Here is a 26,103-nt window from a genome sequence, read left to right as displayed (position 1 = left end):
TTATCACCAAAACGCCCCAATAGATCATTGGCTATGTATCAGTGGCAAGGTATCTGAATAATACGCAAGTTCTTTTTTCATAATTGAAAACTTTCAAAAGTCTGAAAAATACTTTTACATTGCAATCAATAACAATTTTGTATAAATGTATAAAGAAACAAATACACATACAAAGTATACAGAGAAACACATATGTATGCTGTTTATTTCTATTTATACAAATGCAAGTTATCAGTAAAGTATGATGACTGCTGAGTCCCATCATAAAATAATTTCTTTTAACACTAGATTTAAGGACATATTTGTATACCTATATTTACATACTTCGTCAAACTCATGAGTATTGGAAACCACACATTTTCCTAAAAGACAATTTAATTTAAAAACACTTATAATCTTAATACTAGAACTATCGATAACTGTCAGGTTGATGAATTTGTTGTTGCTTTTATCTGTGTACAAAAATAATGGTAGTTTTAGTGTTAACAGATTTACCAGAGCAATCTTTGTCAATACTCACTTTTCTCTCTAGCAATTCAGTATCTCTTCTTGAATTACCCATGATGACTTAAAGAAAGGTATTTCATCAAAAATAAAGTAAAACTAGAACTTACTTCTAACTCTATAATGATACTGCTAATATCCATAATAGTCTAATACTTTTTTCTCGATCTTCTCTACTCGCACTAACTGAAACTTTTTCTAAAACGTCTTGACAAACTGACTGGAACTCAATAACTGTAGATTGTTCCTTAGTCTTGAGCTTAATGATTTAAGTACATATGATTGACAGATAATCACACATGACATATATCCTACTCTAGTGAACCACAGTGCATTGATATTGAGTTTCAAGTTAACAAGAGTTATGTCTGTTTAAATATGATTTTTATTTAGTATCTACAGTTCAATCACAATTGTCGCTAGGAAAATAACTTCATAAAAAAAAACAGTTTATTATTAACTATGAAATTAGCTTACCTATCACTTTGACAAGTACAGAACTCTGAAATTAAAGAGCTGATGAAGAAATAAATTTGGATATGTATTTGTCTCATTACATCAGTAATTGTAAGCATAAATTAGAAAACTAAAACCGTTTTTGTAATTTTACTCATGAACTTCGAAATATATCAAATTGATGGGTCCCATAAGTCTACTAGTGTTAAATAATTATGCATATTTCAAGACATACTGACCTGCTGAATAAAGGTCGGTAAAGATTGTCTCATCTGTTCTTGAAGCACTGGGTTATTTCCAAAAATTGGATTGTTGACCATAATCTGAAAACAAATAGCTGAGTGTCAGAATTTAAATCAGATTACCCATTATCCTCCATCTGACACATTTAGTTAAAAAAATATATAACAATTTAACTTTAAAACTGTTCTACAATCAAACAAAATAAACACAACAAATAATAAACACAACATTTAATTCAAAATTACATTTAAAAGGTAAGTATCAATGTGTTGAATGGATGGTGGGATTAATAGCACATAAACTACACATGATCATATTACACCATGGTCTTTATAACATTTTATATATAGGTCATAAACACATGATCATATTGACACAATTTAAAAATAGCTACATCAAATTCGCATGACACGTTTAAAGTTGAAACCAGTAAAATCTCAATACATATAGCACATAAAAACAAATTAAGTTCTTTAAAACTAACGAAATTATAAAACAGTTTCTCTCAAATACTAAAGTAGGTAAAAACTGACATCTTTTCTAATTAAATAGTCAACAGGTAAGTCAGAGCTATTAAAATTTTTAAACAGACTCTTAGCATGGATAGAGGGCCATTATACTTTGAGCAAATGGGCTCACTCTCGACTTCTAGAAGATTAATTATGTGTAGCATGAAAGTGATAATACTACGATGAGATAAAAAGAACCTCCTCTCATTTCTATTAGCCTTCCAAAATTTAGTATTCAGTTTTACGATTCTAAATTTATTATTTATTTGAAAGTCTCAAAGTTACTGCCATTTAGTCCGGATCTTCTGCTTAATGATGATATTGATATCTCTCAAAGGGAGAAGTCAACTAGATATGATATCTGCCAGCTCATTTCCTTTTATACACACAAATCCAGGAACCCAGCAATAAAGAATATGATAACCACGCTTCCTTAAATTTAAATTTAGCCTTAGGACCTCAACAAGAACTGGATTCTGTGTACCAGAAAAATTTTCTAATGCTTTCAGTGCACTGAACGAGTCAGTATAAATCATAAACTTTTCCCAGCATTGCTTAGATATGAAGGAAAGTACATAATGTATGGCAGTTAGTTCAAAAGTCGGGACATAGCAATAATTGTTATGTCTGCCCTGCATGTGGTCACCAGTTACAAAGGCTGTCCCTACACAGCCAGCTGCTTTTGAACTATATATAGCGGGATGATTCAAGTGCTTAAGGAAAAGCAACTTGTATATAATCTCATCAAGCAAGGACATTTTGCAAGAATAGTGTGGTTGGGATAATATATTGAAATAATCGTGAAGAGACAACTGCTCAGGTCTTAACAGGAGTGATGGTTCATACGAGTCAACTTAAAGGCTCTGGACAGGAGATGTTCTTGAAGGCTCCAAAACTAATCCTCAGAGCTTGATGACGGACAGAATCTAGTTTCAATAAAATTGAAGAATGTGCTGATCCATAAATGACTGAATCATAATCTAGTCTAGATCAGAGAAGTGTTATACATTTGCAGCAAAGACTGGCACTCAAGGCTCCAGAAAGTGTTTGAAAAGACTTGCATAATATTTAATATTTTGTAACATTTCTTCCTCAGATATAAGACATGAGGTAGGAAGGTCAGCTTTCAATTAAACATCACCCTTAAAAACTTCAGATTCAATTAGAATCAATGAGCCATTAAGGTATACCTCAGGTTCAGGATGGAGATCTTCCTTTCTGGAAAAGTGCAAGCAAACAGTCTTTTGTTTCAAAAACAAAAATCCTTCTTTGTCTCACCATTCGTTGAATCTATTAAAAGTGATTTCCAATTATCTCACCACCAATCTCACATCTGCACTTTGACAACTAATGTGAAGATCATCAATGTACAATGATCCTGAAATGGTAGAAGAAAGTTCCTTTAAAACAGAATTTATTTTTAATGTACAAAGTAGTGCTTAAAATGCAGCCTTGAGGCATACCTTCTTTTTGTTCAAAGTTATCTGACAAAACAGAACCAAACCTTACTTGAAAATTTCTAGCCTTAAAAAATTTTGAATGAAAATTGGTAGGCTGCCGTACAAGCATAAAGACCATGCAAATTACAGTATCTCCATGTCTTATTGTAAACCTTTTCAATGTCGAGGAAAATGGACACTAGGTAGTACCTCTTGATAAAGGCTTTACAGATGGATGCTTTTAAAAGAAACATATTATCAATCATTGTTCTATCTTTACAGAATTGGTATGGGAGAGAAGTGTTGTTTTTCTCTTATTAATAGACTAAAGGTTTACAATTTTTTCCAGTAACTTGCACATGCAACTCATAAATGAAATGGGCCGATAGTTAGAATCCTTTTGGATCTCTGCCTGGCTTAATTACGGGAATGACTGCAGCTTTCTTCCATGCGCTAGGAAAAGTATGCTTCTTCCACGCTTGATTATAAAGTGTGAGAAGGGACAGCTATGACTTAGAGATGCTTCAGCATTCCATAACTGACACCATCTGAACTCAGAATTGTCCTATATGTCCCAACTATGCTCTCTTCAGTTCAAGTATAATAAAACTACCATTATAAGGTTCCAAGTTGGAAGAGCTAAATATAGTGGGAATTTTCTCCAAGTGATGCTTTGCAGAAAGAAATGCAAGCGGATAATTGCTGCCATTTGAAACGGCAGCAAAGGTATCACCTATGGTATTTTGCTATTTTTTCTGCTGTGCTGATCATATGTTCATCTTTTTCCAGAAAGGAAAGTGAGTGGTCTTTATACATTCTGCATGCTTTCTCTTTCCCACAGCCGTTTAACTAGGTGTAGAGGATGAATTTCGAGACACGCAGGACAACAATGAATCATTTTGGCTCTCGTGCTTAACTTTTCTTACATGTGCTTTTGCTTTTTTGCTATAAAATTTCTCAAAGTGAGGAACCTACAACAGACTTCTTTCCAAGCTCTTCTTTGTGTTCTGAGAGTTTTGGGCAGTCACTGTTCTACCACGCTTTTGAAAATTCGATAACTTTGTTGAAGTCATACGTATAGACATAGTAGCAGCCTATGACAATAATACACTGGCCAAACGTATCCGGACACCCAGTGGTACGGACTTGGAGAGTCGGCAGCCCTTTTGCATCAATGACAGCCTGCACATGTCTGGGGAGACTTTCCACAAGTTTTTGATAGGTGGCCATAGCAACTGACTTCAAGACATCCATCACAGCAGAAGTGAGTGCTGCCACTCAGGATGGTCGATTTGGCAGGCTACGTAATCTGCATTCTAATTTGTCCCCAAGGTCTTCTATGGGCATTTAGATCAGTGTTCTGAGAAGGCCAGTCCAGTTTTTAAACACCCATTTTGCTAAACATGGCTGCGCAAGTCTCGATTTATGGATAGCGCAGTTATCCTGCTGGAAGAGAAACAGGCTTTCACTGAAATATGAAATATTGCCATAGATTTGGGAGAGCAGCGCTGTTCAGAATGTAACAGTTCATGTTTCCAATCACAGGATTTTAGGGACCAAGAAAAACACTCGCACACCATGATTCTGGTAGAACCAAACTTTACGGTTGACACAACACATGCTCACAATCCAGTAACAGTGGCTTTGCACTACTGCAATCAATGCTTCGCATTCTGGGGAGTGATGTTTGGCTTGCGAGTGGCTGCATGACTATGGAATGCCAGGCATACTGCTAGTACTAATGCCTGGTGAACTTTGGAACTCCTGAGTAATTTCAACCAATGAGGACTTGTGATTTTGTTTCACTACCCTTTTCAGAGTTCTACATCTGAATTCACTATTTTTTTTTCCCCCCCAGCCTGCCACTTTGTTTCTTTTCAGTTTCACTGCCTCGACATCTCCACTTCATAATTACATTACTCACAGGGGATTTTGGCTTCTGTAAAATGTCCAAAATTTCATGAACTGATTTCCTACAAAGGTGGCATACCACTATACTGCTACGATCAAAATCACTAAGTTCCTTTGTCTTAATCATTGTCTTTCAAATGCACAAATATGACCTGACAAACCCCTACCAACACTTTTATAGCTTTTCGTTACACATCAAATCAGGTCACCTGCCAAATCCATTTCTTTATGGGGGTTGTCTGGATACTTCTGACCAGATAGTGTATCAGTAAAGGCTCTCACAGCATCATTAATAAGCACATCTTCTATAACTTCTTCTTTGATCTCAGCAAGACATGAGAAGTTTCCAGTCTGCCCTATCAAGTATAAATCGGAGATCTTGACACGGAATTTACTCCTTCTTGAGCAAGTGATATAAAAATGGAGACATAATCGCTATCATAAAGATCATTCTTCCTACATTACATATGCAAAAGGGCAAAAGTAATAAGAACAGATAGCAAGATCTTGTGAATGAAATATCCTTGCAGGCTCACAGAAGTAGGTATCCTATCCATCACTGAGAAGAAAAAGGCAATGAAAAATACCTTACACATAAAAAACATTTTTATTACTTGCATCATTTAAGGGGAGAAAAAAAAAAAAAAAAAAAAAAAAAACTTTAATCAGTTTTCATACGAATGTTATAAAAAGTGGCAGATTTTGCTTTCTTTAAGAAAGAAACTTCGTAATTTTGTTCATAGCAATTGCCATGTAGGCCTGCTTTCGCTAATAAAAGTTTTTCTAATGTGTCATCACTAATATTAGATCTAAATTTAGACCTCGTTTTCGCAACAACACTGAAAATTTTCTCACACTCTGCATTACTATGGGAAACTGTCAAGATGGCCAACATAATTCTAGACAGTTCACTATATTTTAAAATTCCATCAGCAACTTTCAGTTTTGCAATAAAACTTCACTGTGTGTCAATCCTAGCTGATTTTATAATTTCATTCAAGTTTTCTAATTGTAAACTGCTGTTATGCTGCTGTTGGAACTGTTTCAATATTTCTTTCCTTTTAGAACTCCTTTCAAGATAATAATAAATATCAACAATGTATTCATCCATATTTATTGGTAACGAAGCTGCTCCTTTTTCAGCTGCTAAATTTAAGAGGTGACAGGTGCACCTCATAATTTGCAAATCTGAATTTTCCTTTCTTAAGATGCCTGCAACACCAGTCTTCAAGCCTACTGATACTGGTGCATTATCGGCACCAAGTGCTAAGCAATTATACAGAGAGACTGCATTTCCTTTTAAAGTTTTAATAATTAGCTGTGTTATATTAAAGCCTGTCAAATGTCCTTCTAAAGTGGGGACAGAAAGTAAACTGCACTCAATTTCTGAAGACTCTGAATTAAAAAAAGAAACAACAATTGGATAAAATTTTGAATCGGTATTTTTGCTTCCCTCCATAGAGAGACAGAACGGAGCTGTTTTAATGCAATCAATAACTGAAGATTTATTTTTCAAGTCCATTTCTTTAACAATTGCACCTGTTTTGGTTCTTGCACTTGAGTATTTCTTAGCGATTTCACTATCGAGAAACATTTTTCTAAATAAAGCTGCAGCGTGATCCTATGTACTCAGTGGCAGGTTGTGCTCCAGTAAAAAGGCAGAGAACAGACATTCTGCATTAATAAATTTTTGGTCCTCTGTTTCCGAAGAAATATTTGATTTTTCGTTTTTTTCAAAACAACTCATGTTGTCCTTGTGTTTTTGTGTACGCACATGTTTGAGAACATCCACCCTTCCACCATGCGAAATCGAAAAATCGCAAATTTATTACATTTCCTTGAGGAAATAATGGAAGGAAAGTCAACTGTGTACGATTTTTGAAACGTACACGAGTATTTCACTTTTCTCGCAGACATAACAAAAGATGATAATTTCTAAGACTATTTCCCGAAGGTACGTATACTCACACAACTCAGGAAAAAATGACCGAAATAACTAAAGAACATCCAAATAACAGCTTGCTTTGTCCTCCTTGGCTAATATGTGCCAGATGACATGCAGTGGAGCACGATGCCCATTGGAGAACTGGAGAACGACATTTCTGGATACGTATATTCTCTCACTCAAGCAGAAGTTATCTAATTCACAAGGTTTTGTTTTAGATATAATCTAGAGAAAATTCAATTGCTTTCAGACATGCAAAATCACTTTTTTTTTTGTTGTTTTGTTTATATAACAAAGCATTAAGCCAAGTTCCATAAAAATCGTGAGAAATTTTAAGAATAAGAAAAAGTCGGGAGAAATATATTGTAAATCGGGTTGGCGGGAGAGCGGTAGAAAATCGGGAGTCTCCCGCCTAAATCGGAAGAGTTGGCAACTTTGGGGTCTATAAGTAATCTAAAGCCCCACAACCAGCTTTCCCGAAGCTTATCCCCAAGTCAATGAATGACTCTAGGCCAGGGTTTCTTAAACTTTTTTCATTCGCGACCCCTTTTTATAACTGATCTTTTTTTCGCAACCCCCAGGATCATATAAAAGTTACAAAAAATTTGTGGGACCCCATAAGTATTGCGCAAATCCGACACACGCGTGAGTGAAACTGTCAATTTTTTCACGCGTACTGTAATATTGCAGTTTTAGGTCATTAACTTTAATTTCTAATTTTAAGACATAGAACAATGTGAAAATTTTAAATAAATAACAGACGAAATGACAGCGTCACGTGCAAAGCACAGAAAATGATTTTATATTATAAAAAGAATGCGTCGAAACGTTTTCGTTTTTTTCCTTGTCTGCATTATCTTAACTTTATCTATTTTCAGATACATTGTATAAAAATATTTGGTACTTGTAAAATTATTACAATAAGTTAAAGAAATATCAAAACTGCTAAAATTTTTGGCGACCCCAGCAGGTCCCGAGACCCCCTTGGGGGTCGCGACCCACAGTTTAAGAAACCCTGCTCTAGGCACATGTGACCAGCTAATTGACACTAGTGGAGATGCTAAGTTTATCCCATTTCAGTCTAAAGCAGAGGCTAAAGCAATACCTTGACCCTCAACTAGCAGAATCATACTTTCCAGCCTTAAGGGTCACAATGCATGGGCAATGTATAGGCAGTTTTCTCTCTGTGAAAAACTAGAAACAAAGGAATGTAACAGTATCTCACTTTCAGCCCAAACCTCCAAAAAGGAAAACCAGAAGGGAGGAAAAAGTGAAAAAAAGAAGACAAGGAGAGATGAAAAGGAAAGGAAGAACGATCACTAAGGTTCCAGGATTACGACCCTCGTCTCACCAAGGTGATTCTTTGAAGGGCTAGGGTAGCTCGGGCTTGAAATGCCCATAAAAAATACTACATAATTCTAATTAATTTCATATAATTAAAGATATAATAAATAACATTTAAAATTTACAATTAACTTTCTTTATCACACAATAGTTTTACTTACAACTAAAGGCATTAATGACGCAACAATACTTTGTTTAGTTACTGGAAAAAATTACAATTTTATAACAAGCAGTGATCTTATACAGAGTGGTGAAAGAAATGTTGTAAACTTTATTTTGTTTATTAAACATTCACTTATCATCAAAATATTACAAAATTAATGCATAGTTAATTGCCAGAAAATGAAAAGTGAGTTTATTGCAAAATGTATTCAATATGCATAATATCGTATTTCACAACATACTGCAAATGAACTTTCGCATTTGTCACATCCCTCTGGCACACAGCTCCCAAAGTGCAAAGCGCAACTGCACAATATCAGACTTGAGTTACAGTGACTTTGCAGGTTTTCTTACAAATATTTTACCTCTCATAAATCACCATAAAAAGAAATTACGTAGATTAATATTTGAGTTATGCACAGATCACTGATTTCTGCCTTTGTGATTCTCAGGAAACCAATGTGACATTACATGTACATTAAATTTCTCATATGGGGAATCAAAAACATTTGCACGTGAGGAATAAATGTGTTCTCCAACATGTGTTTGTTTCACATTTTATTTATTATTTCATCAGAGAAAAAACATCCAATTATTCTGTTGACTGAAACTGCACACATACTAACTCTGAAATTCTTAATTTTATGCAATCTGAGATGTTCACATGCCTAAATCGAGCATTTTGCTTCTTCACCACAGCATTTAAATAAAAATATACCTCACTCATAAACCAACTGAGCAAAAAATGATTTTATCCCATTAAAGAGGCAAAATGAAGTCTTAGTTTCTTGTCCTCTGCTGTTAGCTCAAAGACAACTGACATTTTGTAAGGGAACAAATAAAAATCAAAGGGCAGAATCTTTTGGAATGATCTGTGAGATATTCATAACCCATCGGCCATTCTCCCCCTCATTGATTTGCTCGGGCTTCACGTCGAAGCCCCATTAACTGCTTCAATGATTCAGGTATGAGGACATCTCACGGATGCCATCAATTCTTGTATTATATTTCCAATGACACACCTTGCAAATAGTTCTGTCTGCAAGGAGCACATCTTGTATTAAAGTTATGTGAAAATGTCTTTGTGTTGACCCCAAATTCTTTGATTCTACAAAAAACATTACAACTTTCACCTCCAGTTCGGCACTCAACCATCCATTAACTACCATCTTACAACATGCTTTGAAGTGCAGTTTTATAACCGAATATGTGTTTTTGATATTCAATATGTAATATTAAAATTTTCATGCAGTGACTGAATGGTATGAAATCTTGTGCATCACCCCATACTTATATCAATAACTATTTTGAACAAATATATCTAATGACAACAAAGAGCCTATCAAATAAAATATTGCTCTATATTTTAAGAATCAGTACTGAGTGCTCTTTAATTATTCTTCATAGACAATCAATCTTGATGTAAGATAAAGATGCAAATAATCAAGATTATAGATTATAGATTTCTATAGCCAAATAAATAAAACATATCAGACCCAATCTAGGAATTCTTTATATGGCAGTTCTACATTGTGCCTTTGCTGATTAATAGTTTTTCAAAAGCAAACAATGCAATATATAGCTCTCTTAACTTTCTAAAAGTTCAATTTTCTTCAACACAGCATTTTCATTTTCACAAAAAGCATGTTTTGAAGCATATAGAATACAATTAAGACATATTCACATGCTTCAAAAAATGTAGTGAATGCAGGTTATTAGTAATTACTTGGAATGTCTTGACAGCTATTCCTTAACCCGCTAATGCCCATGGTAGCATATTTGCTACCATATATTAAACGGCATGTTTTTATAGCAGGAACGCCACGAAATGTAATTTTTATGTCCTAAATTCATAAATCAAACCGTCCCCATGTATTATTAGCAAATTTTAGGCAAAGATAGCAGTGCCAGCTTAAAGGAAAAAAGTTAAAAGAAGAATGGATGCAGCAAACAATGCAAGCACCTTTTCAGACATACTTTGTTTGTTTATTTTGAAAATATTTTAATAAAACAGTTAATAATTACTATTTATATAAAGTAAAAGAGTTAATGTATCACACAGTATAAAATAGTTTTTACAAAATTATTGTTTTTAATGCTAAAATAATGTTTAATGTTTAATTTTTTAATGCTTTTTAATGTGCTTTTAATACACAAATGCCCATGGTAGCAAATCTGCTAGCATGGGCATTCATGTATCTAAGCCTAGCAGTTCTTTGAAGAAAATATGTTTTTACATTGAAATTAGTTCATGATCTTAAATCTTTGTAATTTTACAGATAATTTATCCTTAAATGCAGTTTATAGATTTAAATTTTATTAGTTTAAATTTTGATATTTTTCAATTTAAAAAATATTTTAAGATATATTTCTCATGTAAAGAAGTCTCTAGGAACATTCATTTTGAGATTTAAGTTGAAAAATAAATTCAATCCTCTACTAAATCTCAAGTTTCTTTTTAATATCTTTGCATTTTATTTATTGAATGAAATTTTTAAAAACAATTGAAAAAATTTTTTTGGAATTTTGAATAAAATCTTGAATTTTTTCCGCCATGCACTTAGGTCCCTTTTCCACAGTGTATGAGAAAGAAATGTGTTTAAAAAAACCGGAAGATGCCATAACATATAGGCATGATTTGGAAAGTGATTTATCTGACATATCTGATGCCGACTCTGATGATGAATATATGCCTACACAAAGGTCTGATATCTTCCATGAAGAAAGCTCAAATGATAAAGACCAATATCATAATGAAAATGTAGAAAATGACCAATATGCATCAAATATGGAAAAAAGTGTCGATCTACATAAGAGCTATAAAAATTTAAAAATTCTCTGGAGGAAAAAAAAACTAATCTTATGCCTTCATCAAATGATAATTGTTATATCAACAGATATGATAAAATTATTAGTTGAACAAACAAATCTGTATAGTGTTCAACAAACAAGAACTTCTGTTAAGGTGACGGCAAATGAAATAGAGCAAGTAATAGGAATGATTATCAGAATGGGATTAGTCTGTATACCTCATATTAGAGAATATTGGGAAGAGGGAATAAAGTATGAACCAATTGCATATGTAATGTCTAAAAACAGACATAAAAAAATTTTTGCATATTGCAGATAACACACAAATAGATGATAATGTTACAAGTGACAAATGTTGGAAAGTGTGAACGTGGTTATCTAGACTTAAAGAAAACATGCTCTCCGTTCCAGATGAGACTAAGCAGTCTATTGATGAAATAATGATTCCATTTCGTGGGAGAATCCAAATCAAACAATATATGCCTAAAAAACCTCATAGCAAATGGGGTTTAAAAATGTGGGCCTGGTATGAAAATTCAGGCATTTGATACGATTTTGATGTTTACACTGGAAAATCTGAAGGTTACTATGGGGATCAAACTGCTTATGCATTAGCATTAGGAGCAGGTGTTGTGATGCAGTTATGCAGAACTCTAAATAACCCAACAAAAACTACTATCTTTGCAGATAACATTTTCTCTGGAATACCAATAGTATGTGAACTATCCAAGAAAAGTATAGGATTTGTTGGGACTTTGAAGGAAAACAGGCTGATGAAATGTACATTAACCCCTTAACTGCCGCGGGTGTATATAAATGCCTTGCTCAGCCAATGCGTTAACTGCCCCGGGCATATATACAGTCAAAAGTCGTTAATCCGGACTTGTCGGGACTTCGGCGATTCCGGATTATCGATTTTTCCGGATTATAGATCATCAGTTTAAATCTGGTAAAATGGCATGAAGAAATTATAAAATTAAAAATATGAAACCGTAATTTATGAAATAAAGAACAATTATGATCTAAAGTAAATTTTGATTTTTTGTAAATTTTGATCATAATTAAATCAATTATGATCAAAATTTACAAAAAAAAAAAAAAAAAAAAAGCTTAATATTTATTTGTTTACTTTATTAAACATTTTTTTCAATGTAAGTTGTTTAAGTTGCTTCGTTTTTTATGTGATAATACATTCTCTTTAATTCAACATACATAATTTCTTGTTTAGTTACAAAGTTCTGCTGTTCAAGTCCTATAATTGCAGTGTCGAGAATACCGATTAATTTGTCAATCGAAAATTTTTCGTTTTCAATAACCTCTGTGTCACTTTCTTCACTATCGGAAGCGAATTATAATGACGAGGCATTTGATTTAAATCATATCAAAGGCAGAGTATATCGAAATGAAATACTATATTTAGTAAGCAATTATAAGCCAAATAAAATAAAAACATCTGCCCTGAAGATAAGGATAGTGCTGACAGATCAACTTCCAATTCATTGGGCGCCCGCTGCCGCATTAAAGATAAACAAAGTTTAGATAAACAAAGGATATGCCTTTATCCATTTTTTGCAGCAATTTCACTTTTTGTTTAATGGACTCCGAAACATGCTTTCGCTTTGTAGATCCGTTACATATTAGTAAATATAAATCGGAAATTCTATTTGACATAATCGAAAGTTCAAGCTTACTTTTATAAAATTGCTCTAACAATCTGCAAAAAATAATAAGCCGGTCCAGATTATAGATCATTCCGGATTATGGGTGTCCGAATTAACGACTTTTGACTGTATATACACCCTTCCAAAATACTATCATTTGCTTTGCACTGCTACCCATAAAATTATTCGCAAAGCTTTGGAATGCAACAAAGCAATGACCTTGACAAAGTATGCAAAGGAGGATACTTTTTCAGAGAAGTAGCGGGGAGAAATTAGAGGAATGTATTTAAAGCGGTGAAAGTAATGACTGCACGGTATTGGCTGGTGGTGTCCGAGTAAAACATATAAGATACAAAGAACAAAAAGATAAAAGATACAAAGAACAATTAAGAAATTCTTTTGCGTCCATTTAAGAACTGAAATTGTAAATAATTTCAATTCTTAAATGGATGCAAAAGAATTTATGAAAATTAAGTTTAAAAAAATATTACAAATAAAATATTTAGCAGAAAATAATTAATTCCTGCATTCTTGGGGAAGCAGACTTACTTGGCTGGCAACTTCAGGATTCGCAGCCAAGGCATCCATCATTGATTGCATATATGGGGCACTAAACATTTCTTGCACAAGTTGTGGATTCTGCATCATTTGCTGCATTATACTCTGCAAACCTGGCGAAGTGAAAAGCCCACTGGCAGTTGTTGCTTCTGTTGTGCCTTGCTGGGTGTCACTGCTCTCCTTGTTAGATGCCTCTGTCTCAGATGCTTGAGATTCACTTGTTACGGATTTAACAGAAGCTTCACTTTCAGATTCTCTAGCTTTTGAATCTGATTCTGCAAAAAGCAATTCTTTTTCATAAGGTACATAACAAAAACAAGTTTTATAAATACTTTCTTTTGCTATTATTTAATATTTAATTCAAGAGTTAAAAAGAAAAAAAAAATTAATCTTCAAATTTTTATTTAGAAAAATAGCAAGTTTCAAAAACACATAACAACTAAGCAATTATTAAGAGTAGTCAATGTTTTTTTCAAGTGCAGTAAAATCTCTCACAATCAGCATCCAATTGGCTGGTAATATCCTGACAGTGACACTTTTAAAGATCTAAATTCAAATCTGAAATTTAATCTGAGGATATAAAAGAGATATATAACTAGCTAATACTTAAATATGGGAAACACCTACATATCCGGTGTATGTACTGGAAAGGGAAATGGTTAAAATAGAAATGAGAAGAATAAAAATGAAGACAACATACACAGCAGTTATGTGGAAGAGAAAGTTGACTTCCATACGATTTCTTGAGAAATATTCATCTATGCCAGTATATAATGCTATGAAAATTTACTGTATATACAGTGAATTTTCCAAACTGTAGTAACAATCGTCTAAGCAGATAGATATTCAATTATATGCCATCACACTAAGAAATTTATAACTTTCATGTGATAAGATATATAATAATTTTTAAAACATTTGTTTTTGTTTTTCTGAAATGTAAAATTATAATCCCTGATCCAAACAATAAATCAAAGATTTATCTAGAACATAAAAATGAATCACCAATCCCTTTTTACGTCTTCATGTGTGAACTTTGAAGGTTCTGCACATGATTTTCAGCAATAATTCACACTGAACAAGATACCAAATTCACTTTGTTTAGAAAGATACAAAGAACAATTGTTTATACCAATGATCTCAGTCTCAATCAATTTTACACACCCCGTCAATACATTTCCTGAAGTTAATTAGCATTATTATGCCAATAATTATTACAACAAGAAACCAGACTGACAGATCAGCACCTAATGATAGTTTCCAGGATTATTTCCCAAGAATACAAACTTTATCAAAATCAAAACGCTATGAGGTGGTACAGCTGAAAGTTGTAGTAAGAAATAAAGTTATAATGATTTGCGTAGAAATATAATCATTCTTTCTGTATGTAACAAAGAAAAATTTAATAAATAAAAGATAATAGGTTATCATTCTTCATTCTGAAGTTTTGTCACACTTCACAGTTTTCACAATTTGCTTACTTTACGTAAGTTATCGAGTAGCTAATTCAACATATTAGAGTTATTTGAAACAAATATTCATTTGCAAATTTAACATTCAGCTGTCAATACATTTGAATTGCAAAGTGCAACCAACAGAAATTTCTTGCTGATACAAACCTATAGATTTCAGACACAAAATATGTAAATTAGAATTTTTTCCTAGGTATAATTATTGTTACTATTTATGCATATTTTAATAAATATTTAGCAAATAAAATTTTTTAAATTAAGTTAAAAAACTTGTTTTGTTAAGAAAACCTTTTTGCGTTGGTTTTTTTACAAAAAGGGCCTGTAAGCTGCTTTGAGATGTTGTATGTATTAGAAAGGAAAATGGTGATGATAAGAATTAAAAATGAAGCCAACATACACAACAAGAAAATTATCTGGAAAAGAAAGTTGACAAAGGATTGCGACTTTCATAAGATTTGACGAGAAATGCTCATCTATGCTAGTATATAATGTTAGTGAAATATACAGTGAATTTCCAGATTACAGCAACAATTTTGTACACAGACAAATACAATACATACATATATACTGTATATACAGTGAATTTTTCAAACTACTACAACAATTTTGTATGCAGGCAGATATTATAGTTATGTGCCATCACACCTAAGAAATTTATAACTTTCATATTATAAGACATATAATAATTTAAAAAGCATCGTTTAATTTTATTTTTCTGAAAATGTAAAATTATGTGCATGTAATTTAATTTTCAATGATCTATAGGACTTTTTTATATTACTTAATTTTTGCAACTCATAGATTAAAAAATATGACCAATGGGCATGGCATGCTTCAGTTTCTACAGATGACATCACAAAGCATGAGCAAGTAAGTTCTAGAAATATATTTTTAATTACCTGAAAGAAAAAATAAATCTCTCATACAGAATTGGGAAGGTCCTATTACTATCGATTAAAAGAGATTCTATTGTATTTTACAGGATCTCAAAAAAATATTTATCCAAAATTGATTAAAATAATTTCTTCATATTTCAAAGCATTTTAAAAATTACATAAAAAGACAAAGACTTTTAACACAGAAAATGGCATAATAATAAGTTTACAAAATGTTAGAAACCTTTCAAAATGGTAAAATAGTCCTGAATTTTTAAACATCTTCTCTCTAATTTATTAAGCACATTATATTATTTCCGATTACAGCAATGGGTGAAACTGAGTCGCTGTGAATTTTAATATGTTTTTATGAAGCCTTCAAAAATTTAAAACTTTTATAGGTCTATAAGTTAGAAACAATACTTAGAAATTTATCTTCTAGTCACAGAAAATTTTTAAATAACATTTTACATAACCTAATATAATCTACTTAACACCAACTGGTAGTTTATTTTGCAATCAAAAATAAAAATGTCATATAATTTTAAAACACTAAATTTAAATAAAGAATATAAAATAATAATTTTACTAAAAAATCTTATAAGTATGCTTTAATGATCTTAAGAAATTAAAAAGATTTCTTTTGTTTGGTTTCAGTAATAATATATCTTAAAACATCAATACCAAGAGAGAAATTTTGATCAAATTTATATAAATCTTACATTTAAAAAAGGGGGGCAGAGACAGAAATTTCTATTATTTCAGGAATTTTCAATGATGTCAATTGCTAATCACTTGCTAACTAAAAAAAATAATATTTTTTCAATATATTTGCTTCAAGTTAAGAGTGTACTTTTCACTTATTCTCCATATTTATCTAACAGAATTAGAAATAATAAAATGTGTAGACGATGATTTCTCTCTCTCACACGCACACACACACAAAGGGGGGGGATTAAAATTGCAAACTTTAACATATTTCAGCTTGAATAAATAAATGTAAGTAAAATAATTATCTTCATAGCAACCTGTTTCTTTATTATTAGTATCTTCTACATTCTGACTAGCTGAAGCTGGCAGAGTCTAAAAATATTAAATCAAAAAATTAATAAAACAAAAACTGCATTTAAAATTCAAAAAAGATTCATTAAACACATGTTGCTTTATGAAAATATTACAGAATTTTTAACAAGGCTAATGCAATATAATGCATAATAACAGCTTACTTCAACTCTAGTTCTGATTAATTCTTGTAACATGACTGGGTTTCTAGCAATTTCCATCGTGTTACGTAATACCTCTGGATTACTCAGCATGTGGCCAATTTCTGGATTTTTCTGTAAAAAATTTAGCTTTCAGTAGATAATTTAAATATATAAAATGCCAATAAGTAAGAAATAAGGAACAGTCTAAAAGAATGTATAAGATTGGCAAGACAATAATTTTGGATTTTTTAGTATGAAATAAAACTCAATATTAATTTTTAAATAAAAAAATGAACTTTAGTCAGTCAAAAATCTTTTACTCTGTTTGATGACTTTTAGCCATCTTTCATGATTCCATGCACATATAACTTACGGCCTTTATCAGCAAAAAAATCCACCAAACGTGATTTGAGGTCATTATTATTACTATCATTACATTATTTTTACCATTTAAGAAGTTCTGTAAACTTTGAAATAAATCATAATCCGATTATGCAAGGTCTGGCTATATAAAGGGTGCAACGCATCACTTTCCAACCAGATTCTGATAATTTCGTATGTATTGCTTAAGATGGCAATGAGAATGCACAGGTACTGTCATGACTCAACAGTAATTTGCTTTAAAAAAAAAAAAAAAAAAAAAAAGTGGCTCTAAAATAGACAGTATTGTTAACAGAAAGGATCATCCACAGAATGTATGGTGGTAACTATTTACATTACCATTCACTTAATTTCTGTTGGAGCATAAAATCAAGAGGCAAGTAATAATTCTGCTCTCAAATAACACACATAAATTTATTTACATATAATACAATGGTTACAATCATAATTACTAGGTATATGACTTTGCTATTGTTAGGCTTCGTTCTTCCAAAACTAAAGTTATCAAATAGTTTCAGAGACAGAATGCTCATGACACTACCTAATGGTGGGAAGCATTGATTCATAACAATGGCTGCTGAGACTTGAATTTTTTTAACATATTTCCTTATTATTAAAGCCCCTTGTTATTTAAATGAGACCAATTTTTTTTATTTTTATTTTTTTTATGGACTGCACAAAAATAGCAACCTTACTCAAAACTCTTCTCATGCTGAGTGAGCTATAAAACACTGAGCCTGCCAGCCAACTGCCGACACCTCACGAAGCTCTGAGTAGGTTTGACACTTTATCCCAGTCTAAATTAAGAAAAACGTTTTGAGCACCGTTTTAATAAAAAAAAGTCATAATGATAAGTATTTTTATAAACATCTGTATATTCAAATTTACTTTCCTTCATACATAAAGTGAAATACAGAATAAAAATAGCAATGAAATCTGTACTTTTGTACTCTAAAAAAAGCATGTGCTAAGGTAATATTTATAAAAAAATAAAAATAAATAAAAAATAAAAAAATTAGAGTTTATGTGCTAAGATGCTACCAGCTGATCTTTAAAGGAACAGATTTGACTTTTGCCGAAAAACAAAACCAAATTTACAAGGCTTCCATGAATAATGAAAATAAAAGTATTTCAAGAAATCTTGGATTTATTTCTAGAGTTCAAAAGCAATATCATAACACGGTAATTTCATATCTGACGTCTTAACATTTTATCATAGGATCAAAAGAGTATAAAATAATATAGGGTTGCATATTGTATAATTTTTCCACAAATGGAATTCCAAATTGTGCTGTAAACAGATTATACTGATTACCTTTACTTCTCTACATGTTAAAAAATGGTAACAAAAACATTCTATGAGTATGTTAGTAAGGCCTGGAAAGAGCTTAAATCTAAATTTGATGAGGAATTTTAAGCCCCCCCCCTAAAAAAACAGAACAAAACTTTTTTAATGCAATATGAGAAACCAAACAGTATTTCCAGAACTTAAAATAGATATATGTCACATCTCAAACAATGAAATAGCTTAATATATTGCATTTTAATGTTAATGTTTAACCAATGGTGCCCAAATTATTTTTTTAAGTAATTGGATAGAAATTTTATTCTGAGATATTATGCCTTCAATATGAATATAAAAATTGAAATTTAATTAAACTGCCAATAGTTTTAAAAAATTGCATACCAAAAATAGAACGCTGGACATTGGCATTACTTTTTTTTTAGCATATAGCAGGCAAATTAGTAGTACTTTTAAAATGTTTAAAAATAGGTATACAGCACTTTAAAAACATGTATGTATTTAAAAATATTTAGAAATATGTAAAAAATAACTTGTACAATAATAATAAAACACTTAAATGTGATGCTCAGTTTTTAAAGGTGAGAGAATTTACATTTAAGGAATAAAATGGGAAAAGAAGAATAAATGGGAGAGAAAAGGAATAAAATGGGTGAAAACACAAATAAAGCACTTGAATAACATATATTACAAAAACTTAAAAACGCATAGTAAATGGATACGACACTAATAAAATGTAGTAGTTATTATTTTGCATGAAATTTTTTTAAAACATTTTTTACATAAAATAGTATACAAATATATGAGGTCTTGCCTGTCGTACTTATTTTGAGAGGCTTTAGAATTGTCCTGGAAGTAAATATATGATTTTAGTTTTAAGCAAGCATTTCCAGTGAAAGCATTCTGAACCAACTCAATATCTAAGTCTTTTGCTTCACTTCAATTATCTCTTTCACTTGGAATATTATAGTAGGAAGAAAAAAAATTAAGGTCCACTTTACTGCCACAAGATCTACTCGATTACAGACTGATAAATTTGCTCTTGCATCAGACATGTAGAACAAATTTGTTGAAAACCGCAAAACGTGCTACCGGCAAGGACAAAATATTACAGTTGATGAACAATTCTTCCCAACTAAAGCTAGGTGTAGATTTACACAATATATGCCTAATAAACCTGACAAATTTGGAATAAAATTTTAGTTATTTGTCGACATTGATACTAAATAGCTCTTGAATGAATTTCCTTATCTAGGAAAAGATGAAACAGCAAATCCTCAAGTATGTTTGTCTGAAAATGTTGTCATAAAATTAATGGAACTACATCTAAATAAAGAGAGGAATATTACTACGGATAACTGTTTTACTACCATTAAATTAACAGAAATGCTAAAATCAAAAATATGACTATGGCCGGCACAATGAAAAAGAACAGAAGAGAAATTCCTATATCTTTGAAAAATATGTGTAATAATCATTATTTATTGATAATAGTAGAACATGATAATGTCACACTTACCATCTATCAAGGCAAAAGAAACAAAAGTGTTTTTCTACTGAGCTCATTACATTCTACTGTAAAAACAGAAGACAGTCTCAAGAAGTTGCCCAATTCAATAACATTTTACAATGCAAGAAAGTATAATGATATTTGTGATCTTGTCTATTCATGATCATATGTTTTAGAAGACATATGATCTCAAAGATCCCTCCTGAGTCTTCAGAAAAAAGCACATGAAAAGAAAATGGATATAAAGAGAAAAAAAGTGTCAAGTACGGAGATGCAACAGAAACAAATCTCAAGAATATTGTGCATCTTGTTCCAATGTTGTATGCGGAAAATGCACTGGAAAAATTGTTAAAAATTATTTTTGTATCAACTGCATTAATTCTTAATACGTATCTGTAATCTCTAATATTTTAAACATTAAATAGAATTGAAACGAAATGCTTTACATATTCTATTCAGCTACACATACAATGATATAAATGAAACATCAGAGAAAATTTCTCATTTCTGGATTTAGAGAGTGAATCCTCCTCCAAGTAAGTACATAAAAAAAATATTATTATATAAATTGTGTTTTATTTTAGTTAACATTAGTTTTAATGCAAGAAACCATTTATTTGAAATCAATTCTTAAATCAAATTAATGAGTTATTTGAGTAATTGTAGTATGATCCAATTGATCGCCATATACTCGACACATTTACAGTATTTTAAAAAGTCAATAAACTATCATGTGATATTAAATATAAATTATGAAATACATATAAAGTACAGTCAAAAGTCGTCAATCCGGACTCGTCGGGACTTCGGCGACTCCGGATTATCGATTTTTCCGGATTATAGATCATCAGTTTAAATCTCGTAAGATGGCATGCAGAAATTCTAAAATTAAAAATATGAAACCGTAATTTATGAAATAAAGAGCAAAATCATATAAAGGGTATCAAAATTTACAAAAAAAAAAAAAAAAAAAAAAGAGCTTAATATTTATTTGTTTACTTTATTAAACATTTCTCTCAATGTAAGTTGTTTAAGTTGCTTCATTTTATGTGATAATACTTTCTCTTTAATTCTATAAAAAGACATAATTTCTTGTTCAGTTACAAAGTTCCGCTGTTAAAGTCCCGTTAATTGCTGTGCCGAGAATATCGACTAACTTGTCAATCGAAATTTTTTCGTTTTCACTAACCTCTCTGTCACATTCTTCATGTCTTTATCCATTTTTTGCAGCAATTCCACTTTTTGTTTGTTGGACATCGAAACATACTTTCGTTTTGCAGATCCTTTGGAAGTTCCAGCATCGGAAATTCTATTTGACATAATCGAAAGTTCAAGTTTACTTTTATAAAATTGCTCTTACAGTCTGCAAAAAATAATAAGCGGCATCCAATTCGAAGATTAAGGAACAACGTAATCATTAACATTAACTGAAATAGATAATTAGATAATTTTAGCTTACACCGTCCATTATACATTAAACGCGCAGGCGAAAACATATTCTGCACTTGCACACACGCATATGCGCAGTAGTCAAGGTCTTACGCACACGCGTAAAACGCCTGTGCGCATGTGCCGACGCGGCGCATGCGCAGAAAGTTTTTAGCTTTGAGGTCCGGATTATGGGTGTCCGAATTAATGACTTTTGACTGTACATATTTGTGCCAATGTATGGCATTTAAAATTGTTTTACCATTGTTATTTCAATACTGTCATCGAAGAGTCAAAAATACCCATTACCGCCGTTCTAATGTTAACATGGCTAGCATGATTGATTTTTCTGCAAGTGTGAGTATTGTAGCATCATTCATTTACTACAGGTAGAAAGAAATAGCACAGCTGAAGTCCACTGCAGAATAAACTGAACTGATGATCTAAACTTTATAGGTGATGGTACTGTGTGAGATTCATGTATGAAATTTTAAGATGGCTCAACTGATATTTATGATAAAGGTGAGCAAGGATGCAAGTCTGCCATTAGTCATGATTTTGTTCAACAAGAAAGGTGGAAGTTAACTATTAGTCAATAGTCTGGACTTTCTGGGCATGTCAAGGTCAGGTCTAAACACTATAATAATGGAACATCTATGCTACCAAAAACTTTGTACACATTGATTTCAAAAAAAGTTGTCTGAAGACCACGAAACAAGGTGAATGGTCTTAAGTTTCTCATAAATTATGCTGAAAAGTGGAAGAGTTTCAAACAAAGGTTAATAAACAGGAAAATCACAACTACCATTTTCTGGATCAGAAAGGTGTTTTGCTCGTAATATTTATGGAGCACAAGACTAAAAGCAATGCAAATGTAGATTGTCACACATTATGTCAAATATGGAAGACATTTAGAACAAAAGGAGAGGCATGCTGCTTTTGGAAAGAGTTTTGATTCATGAAAACACAAGAGAACATACTAGTGCAGTAATTCCAAAACTTCTTATACAGTTTCAATGGGAAGTGTTGGATCAATCAGTGCAGAATCCAGACCTGCAAGTGGCTTTCACCTTTTCCTAAAGTTGAAGACAGGTCTGCGAGGACAGTATTTTTGCACTAATGAAGAGCATCAAGCTGCTGTGAAGACCTATCTCCATACACTGGCAGCAATCTTTTATGATGATGGTATTGGAAAACTCATTCCACTGGTATGACATCTCAATCTTCCTAACAACTATTAAAAAAGTTAACTTTAATTGTACTTTATACCTGGTAATAAAATTATCCTGTTGTTCACACTTGCCTTGTCACACTTTATGTCTCTCATAATTCAACAATATTTAGGATATGTTCAGAAATAATGTTTATATCAAAATGTTTAGCATGTTAAAGTCAAAATGATAAATAGAAAAGTATTTTTACCCTGAAAATTATTCATACCTCTAGCATTTCTTGCATTTGAGGATTACTTGTAATAATCTGCCTCATGTATTCAGGATTTTCCATCATTGATTGAACAAAAGGATTATTCATGATCTGCTGCAATAGTTCAGGATTCTGTAACAGCTGTATTTCAAAGGAAAAATAATAAAATTAAATGAGGCTTAATTTCATTTTCTATTAAAATATGAATAAATAATTAAAATTATGTAAAACTGGAATTTTAATTAAACAAGGAGAGGATCTTAAAAAGGCACCATCTTTTACAAAATATAGTTCTTTTCATAAAGACCACAAGCATTAAAGAATTAAACCACAAGTATTTTAACACGATATACCGAAAGTTCTGTAAATCCATAAAAGTTATAGTATGAAAATATCTATAAGCATTTATTTACAGACCAAATTATTTTCATTTCATAGGATTGTTACATACATTCATATGCAAATTTATCTATACATATCTAAAAATAATGATATTCCATGAAATATCCAATCAATGTAATCCATTTTTAGGTAACGTGTGAAAAAGTCTAATTAGTATTATCCAATCAAAAGTGATTAAACAGTTTTTGATATGCAAATTAAGACATTATGTCATCTGACAGTGAATCATACCTTGCACAAAATGAATATCTGATTGAATTTTCAAATTTTCACAAAACTGCATTCGATTTTGGTATATAAAGACTAAAAATTGTTTGTTATAGCTCTGAAGTATCATTTGGAAGAATCTGTGAAGTGGCAAATCATCAGCCACTTAGAAGAAGGATAAGCCATCATGGAAGCAGTGAAATGAGTGCACATTTCACAACAGATAGACATGCTATGAAAACAATTTTAGAATCTGAAACTGTTGTAACAAAGCCTGAACAAGACTAGAAACAAATAACTACTGCTCCTGAAATCAATATTTGACAATAATTGCTCATCATAACAAGTCTATTGCTCTGTGGTTAAGTTCAAAGCTTGCAACCACACTTGAAACTGTTGTATAATGGCAAACTGTACACAGATGCCTTATTGAAAAAGCCCTTTCAGCCCAAAAGCCAATGATATGCATTTCACTCTCTTCACAACAAAAAAGGAATTGATGCAGAGAACATGAGAACTGGAGTCAACACAAATGGCCACATTATATTTTTACTAATTAGTTGAGGCTTAGTTTAACATCTAATTCCAAATGTGTTTACATCTAAAAGAGGCCAGGAACATGAAATCTTCCTTCAAAATAATAAAACCTTACTATCTACAGGGATGATGGTATGGTGAGGAATAAAGATCAATACACATACATCTTTATACATTTTCAATAATGATCTCGCACCGGCCAAAGATATTAAGGTGAGGTCTTAGAACTTTTATGTAAGACTTTTCTGAGGCTTGTTAGTTATGAACGATAATGCTCATCCACATAGAACAAATTTCACTGATGACTTTTTTAATATGAAAACACTGAGCAAAACTAAAGCAAGGTTAATATCTTGATCTTAACGTAATAGAGAACTTATGGAAAGTACAGTCAAAAGTCATTAATTCGGACCTCAAAGCTAAAATCTTTCTGCGCATGCGCCGCGTTGACGCATGCGCATAGGCGTTTTACACGTGCGCGCAAGACATTTACGACTGCGCATATGCGTTTGCGCAAGCACAGAATACGTTTTTGACTGCGCGTTTAATGTATAACGTGTTGAAAAATATAGCTTATTTTTAAACCTTTTTACTGCATCATCTCTCCTCCTTGAAATGTTATTTAGTTTAGTCCTTATTTTAATGTAATATAGTAGTTACTTCTACTTCTTTTTCTTGCTGCCACTGTTTGCATTGAGAACGGACTGTTTCAACCTAATTGAGATGCAAAAACGAAACATTATGTTACGTCATCTGAAAAGCCGATTCGTGCCGATAGCTGATTGGTTGCCGTAAGATGACGTCATTCCTACTTCTGCTATAAGTATCTCGCGTCGCTCTGGCTCAACCCTTCTAGTTCCTGCTTTCCCGGCACGTGAGTGAGCGGTTTCCAGCCCCTTCAAAAGGATGCATGCAGTCCGGTGAATAAAATGCTTTGATTCCGGTTTCCGAGATGATGGTTCCAGAATAAAGTTCTTCGGTTTCAGAGGCTACCATGTGAGTGACTGCCGTGGGCAGCATCCATGTTCTTCAATAAAGGCGGCAATTAAAAATACGTGAGCGGCGACTCCTTGTGCAAACGGGGTTAGTGCTTTCAAGAACTTCATTTAAATTTTCAGGTGTTTTTCTTGACCATTGATTATGGACTGATTAAATGTGTAGCCAGCTTTATTTTTAGGCTGCATAATTACTGTTTAGGGCATTTTTGTTTGTATAGAATGCCAGTGTTTTGGAGACCAGGTAAAAATATTGTTGGATGAATGATGATTATATTATATTTTTCCTAAGACTCTAATATTGTTGACATTTATTTTTTGTGTTTTTAATCTTTATTATATTGTTAATAAATTGGTTAAGTTCAAAATCCTTTATTGTCTTCAATGTCTGCACAACATATCTCAGGGAGCTTTCATTGCTACTACTGCTAAATGTTTAATTTCTTTAAACTTTAAACTTTGCTTTAGCATCATAACGGACAGTATAAGCTCAAATTATCTATTTCAGTTAATGTTGATGATTGCGTTGTTCCTTAATCTTTGAATTGTATCTGGCTTATTATTTTTTGAAGACTGTAAGAGCAATTTTATAAAAGTAAGCTTGAACTTTCGATTATGTCAAATAGAATTTCCAATGCTGGAGCTACCAAAGGATCTAGAAAACGAAAGTATGTTTCGATGTCCATCAAACAAAAAACGAATTGCTACAAAAAATGGATAAAGGATAAAGCCATATCCTTTGTTTATCTAACCGTTCGGAAATCTGTTTATAAATTTCACCCTGCTCTGTGCGCGCGGGGGGGGGGCATCGCGAGGGACG

At 32.1% G+C, this 26,103-nt stretch overlaps 1 protein-coding gene across 2 annotated transcripts in view; it reads right to left on the bottom strand.

Annotated features, from left to right (window-relative positions):
• LOC118200483 (ubiquilin-1-like) overlaps positions 1-26,103 on the bottom strand; it is a 64,070-nt gene that overhangs the window by 18,882 nt on the left and 19,085 nt on the right. For both annotated transcript variants that reach the window (XM_035372435.2, XM_035372436.2), the window contains 5 exons: positions 23,158-23,283; positions 17,117-17,227; positions 16,919-16,973; positions 13,535-13,818; positions 1,200-1,283 (listed from right to left, as the gene is read on the bottom strand). In XM_035372435.2, the coding sequence (XP_035228326.1) occupies positions 1,200-1,283; positions 13,535-13,818; positions 16,919-16,973; positions 17,117-17,227; positions 23,158-23,283 (660 nt within the window). The remainder of the gene's footprint in view (positions 1-1,199; positions 1,284-13,534; positions 13,819-16,918; positions 16,974-17,116; positions 17,228-23,157; positions 23,284-26,103) is intronic.

The sequence above is a fragment of the Stegodyphus dumicola genome, chromosome 3 (genome assembly GCF_044657685.1).
Source record: "Stegodyphus dumicola isolate Sdum_Otavi_A_Nest chromosome 3, ASM4465768v1".
NCBI lineage: Eukaryota > Metazoa > Arthropoda > Arachnida > Araneae > Eresidae > Stegodyphus > Stegodyphus dumicola.
Note: the sequence above shows the minus strand (reverse complement) of the source record. Positions and strands in the feature narration are given on the sequence as shown.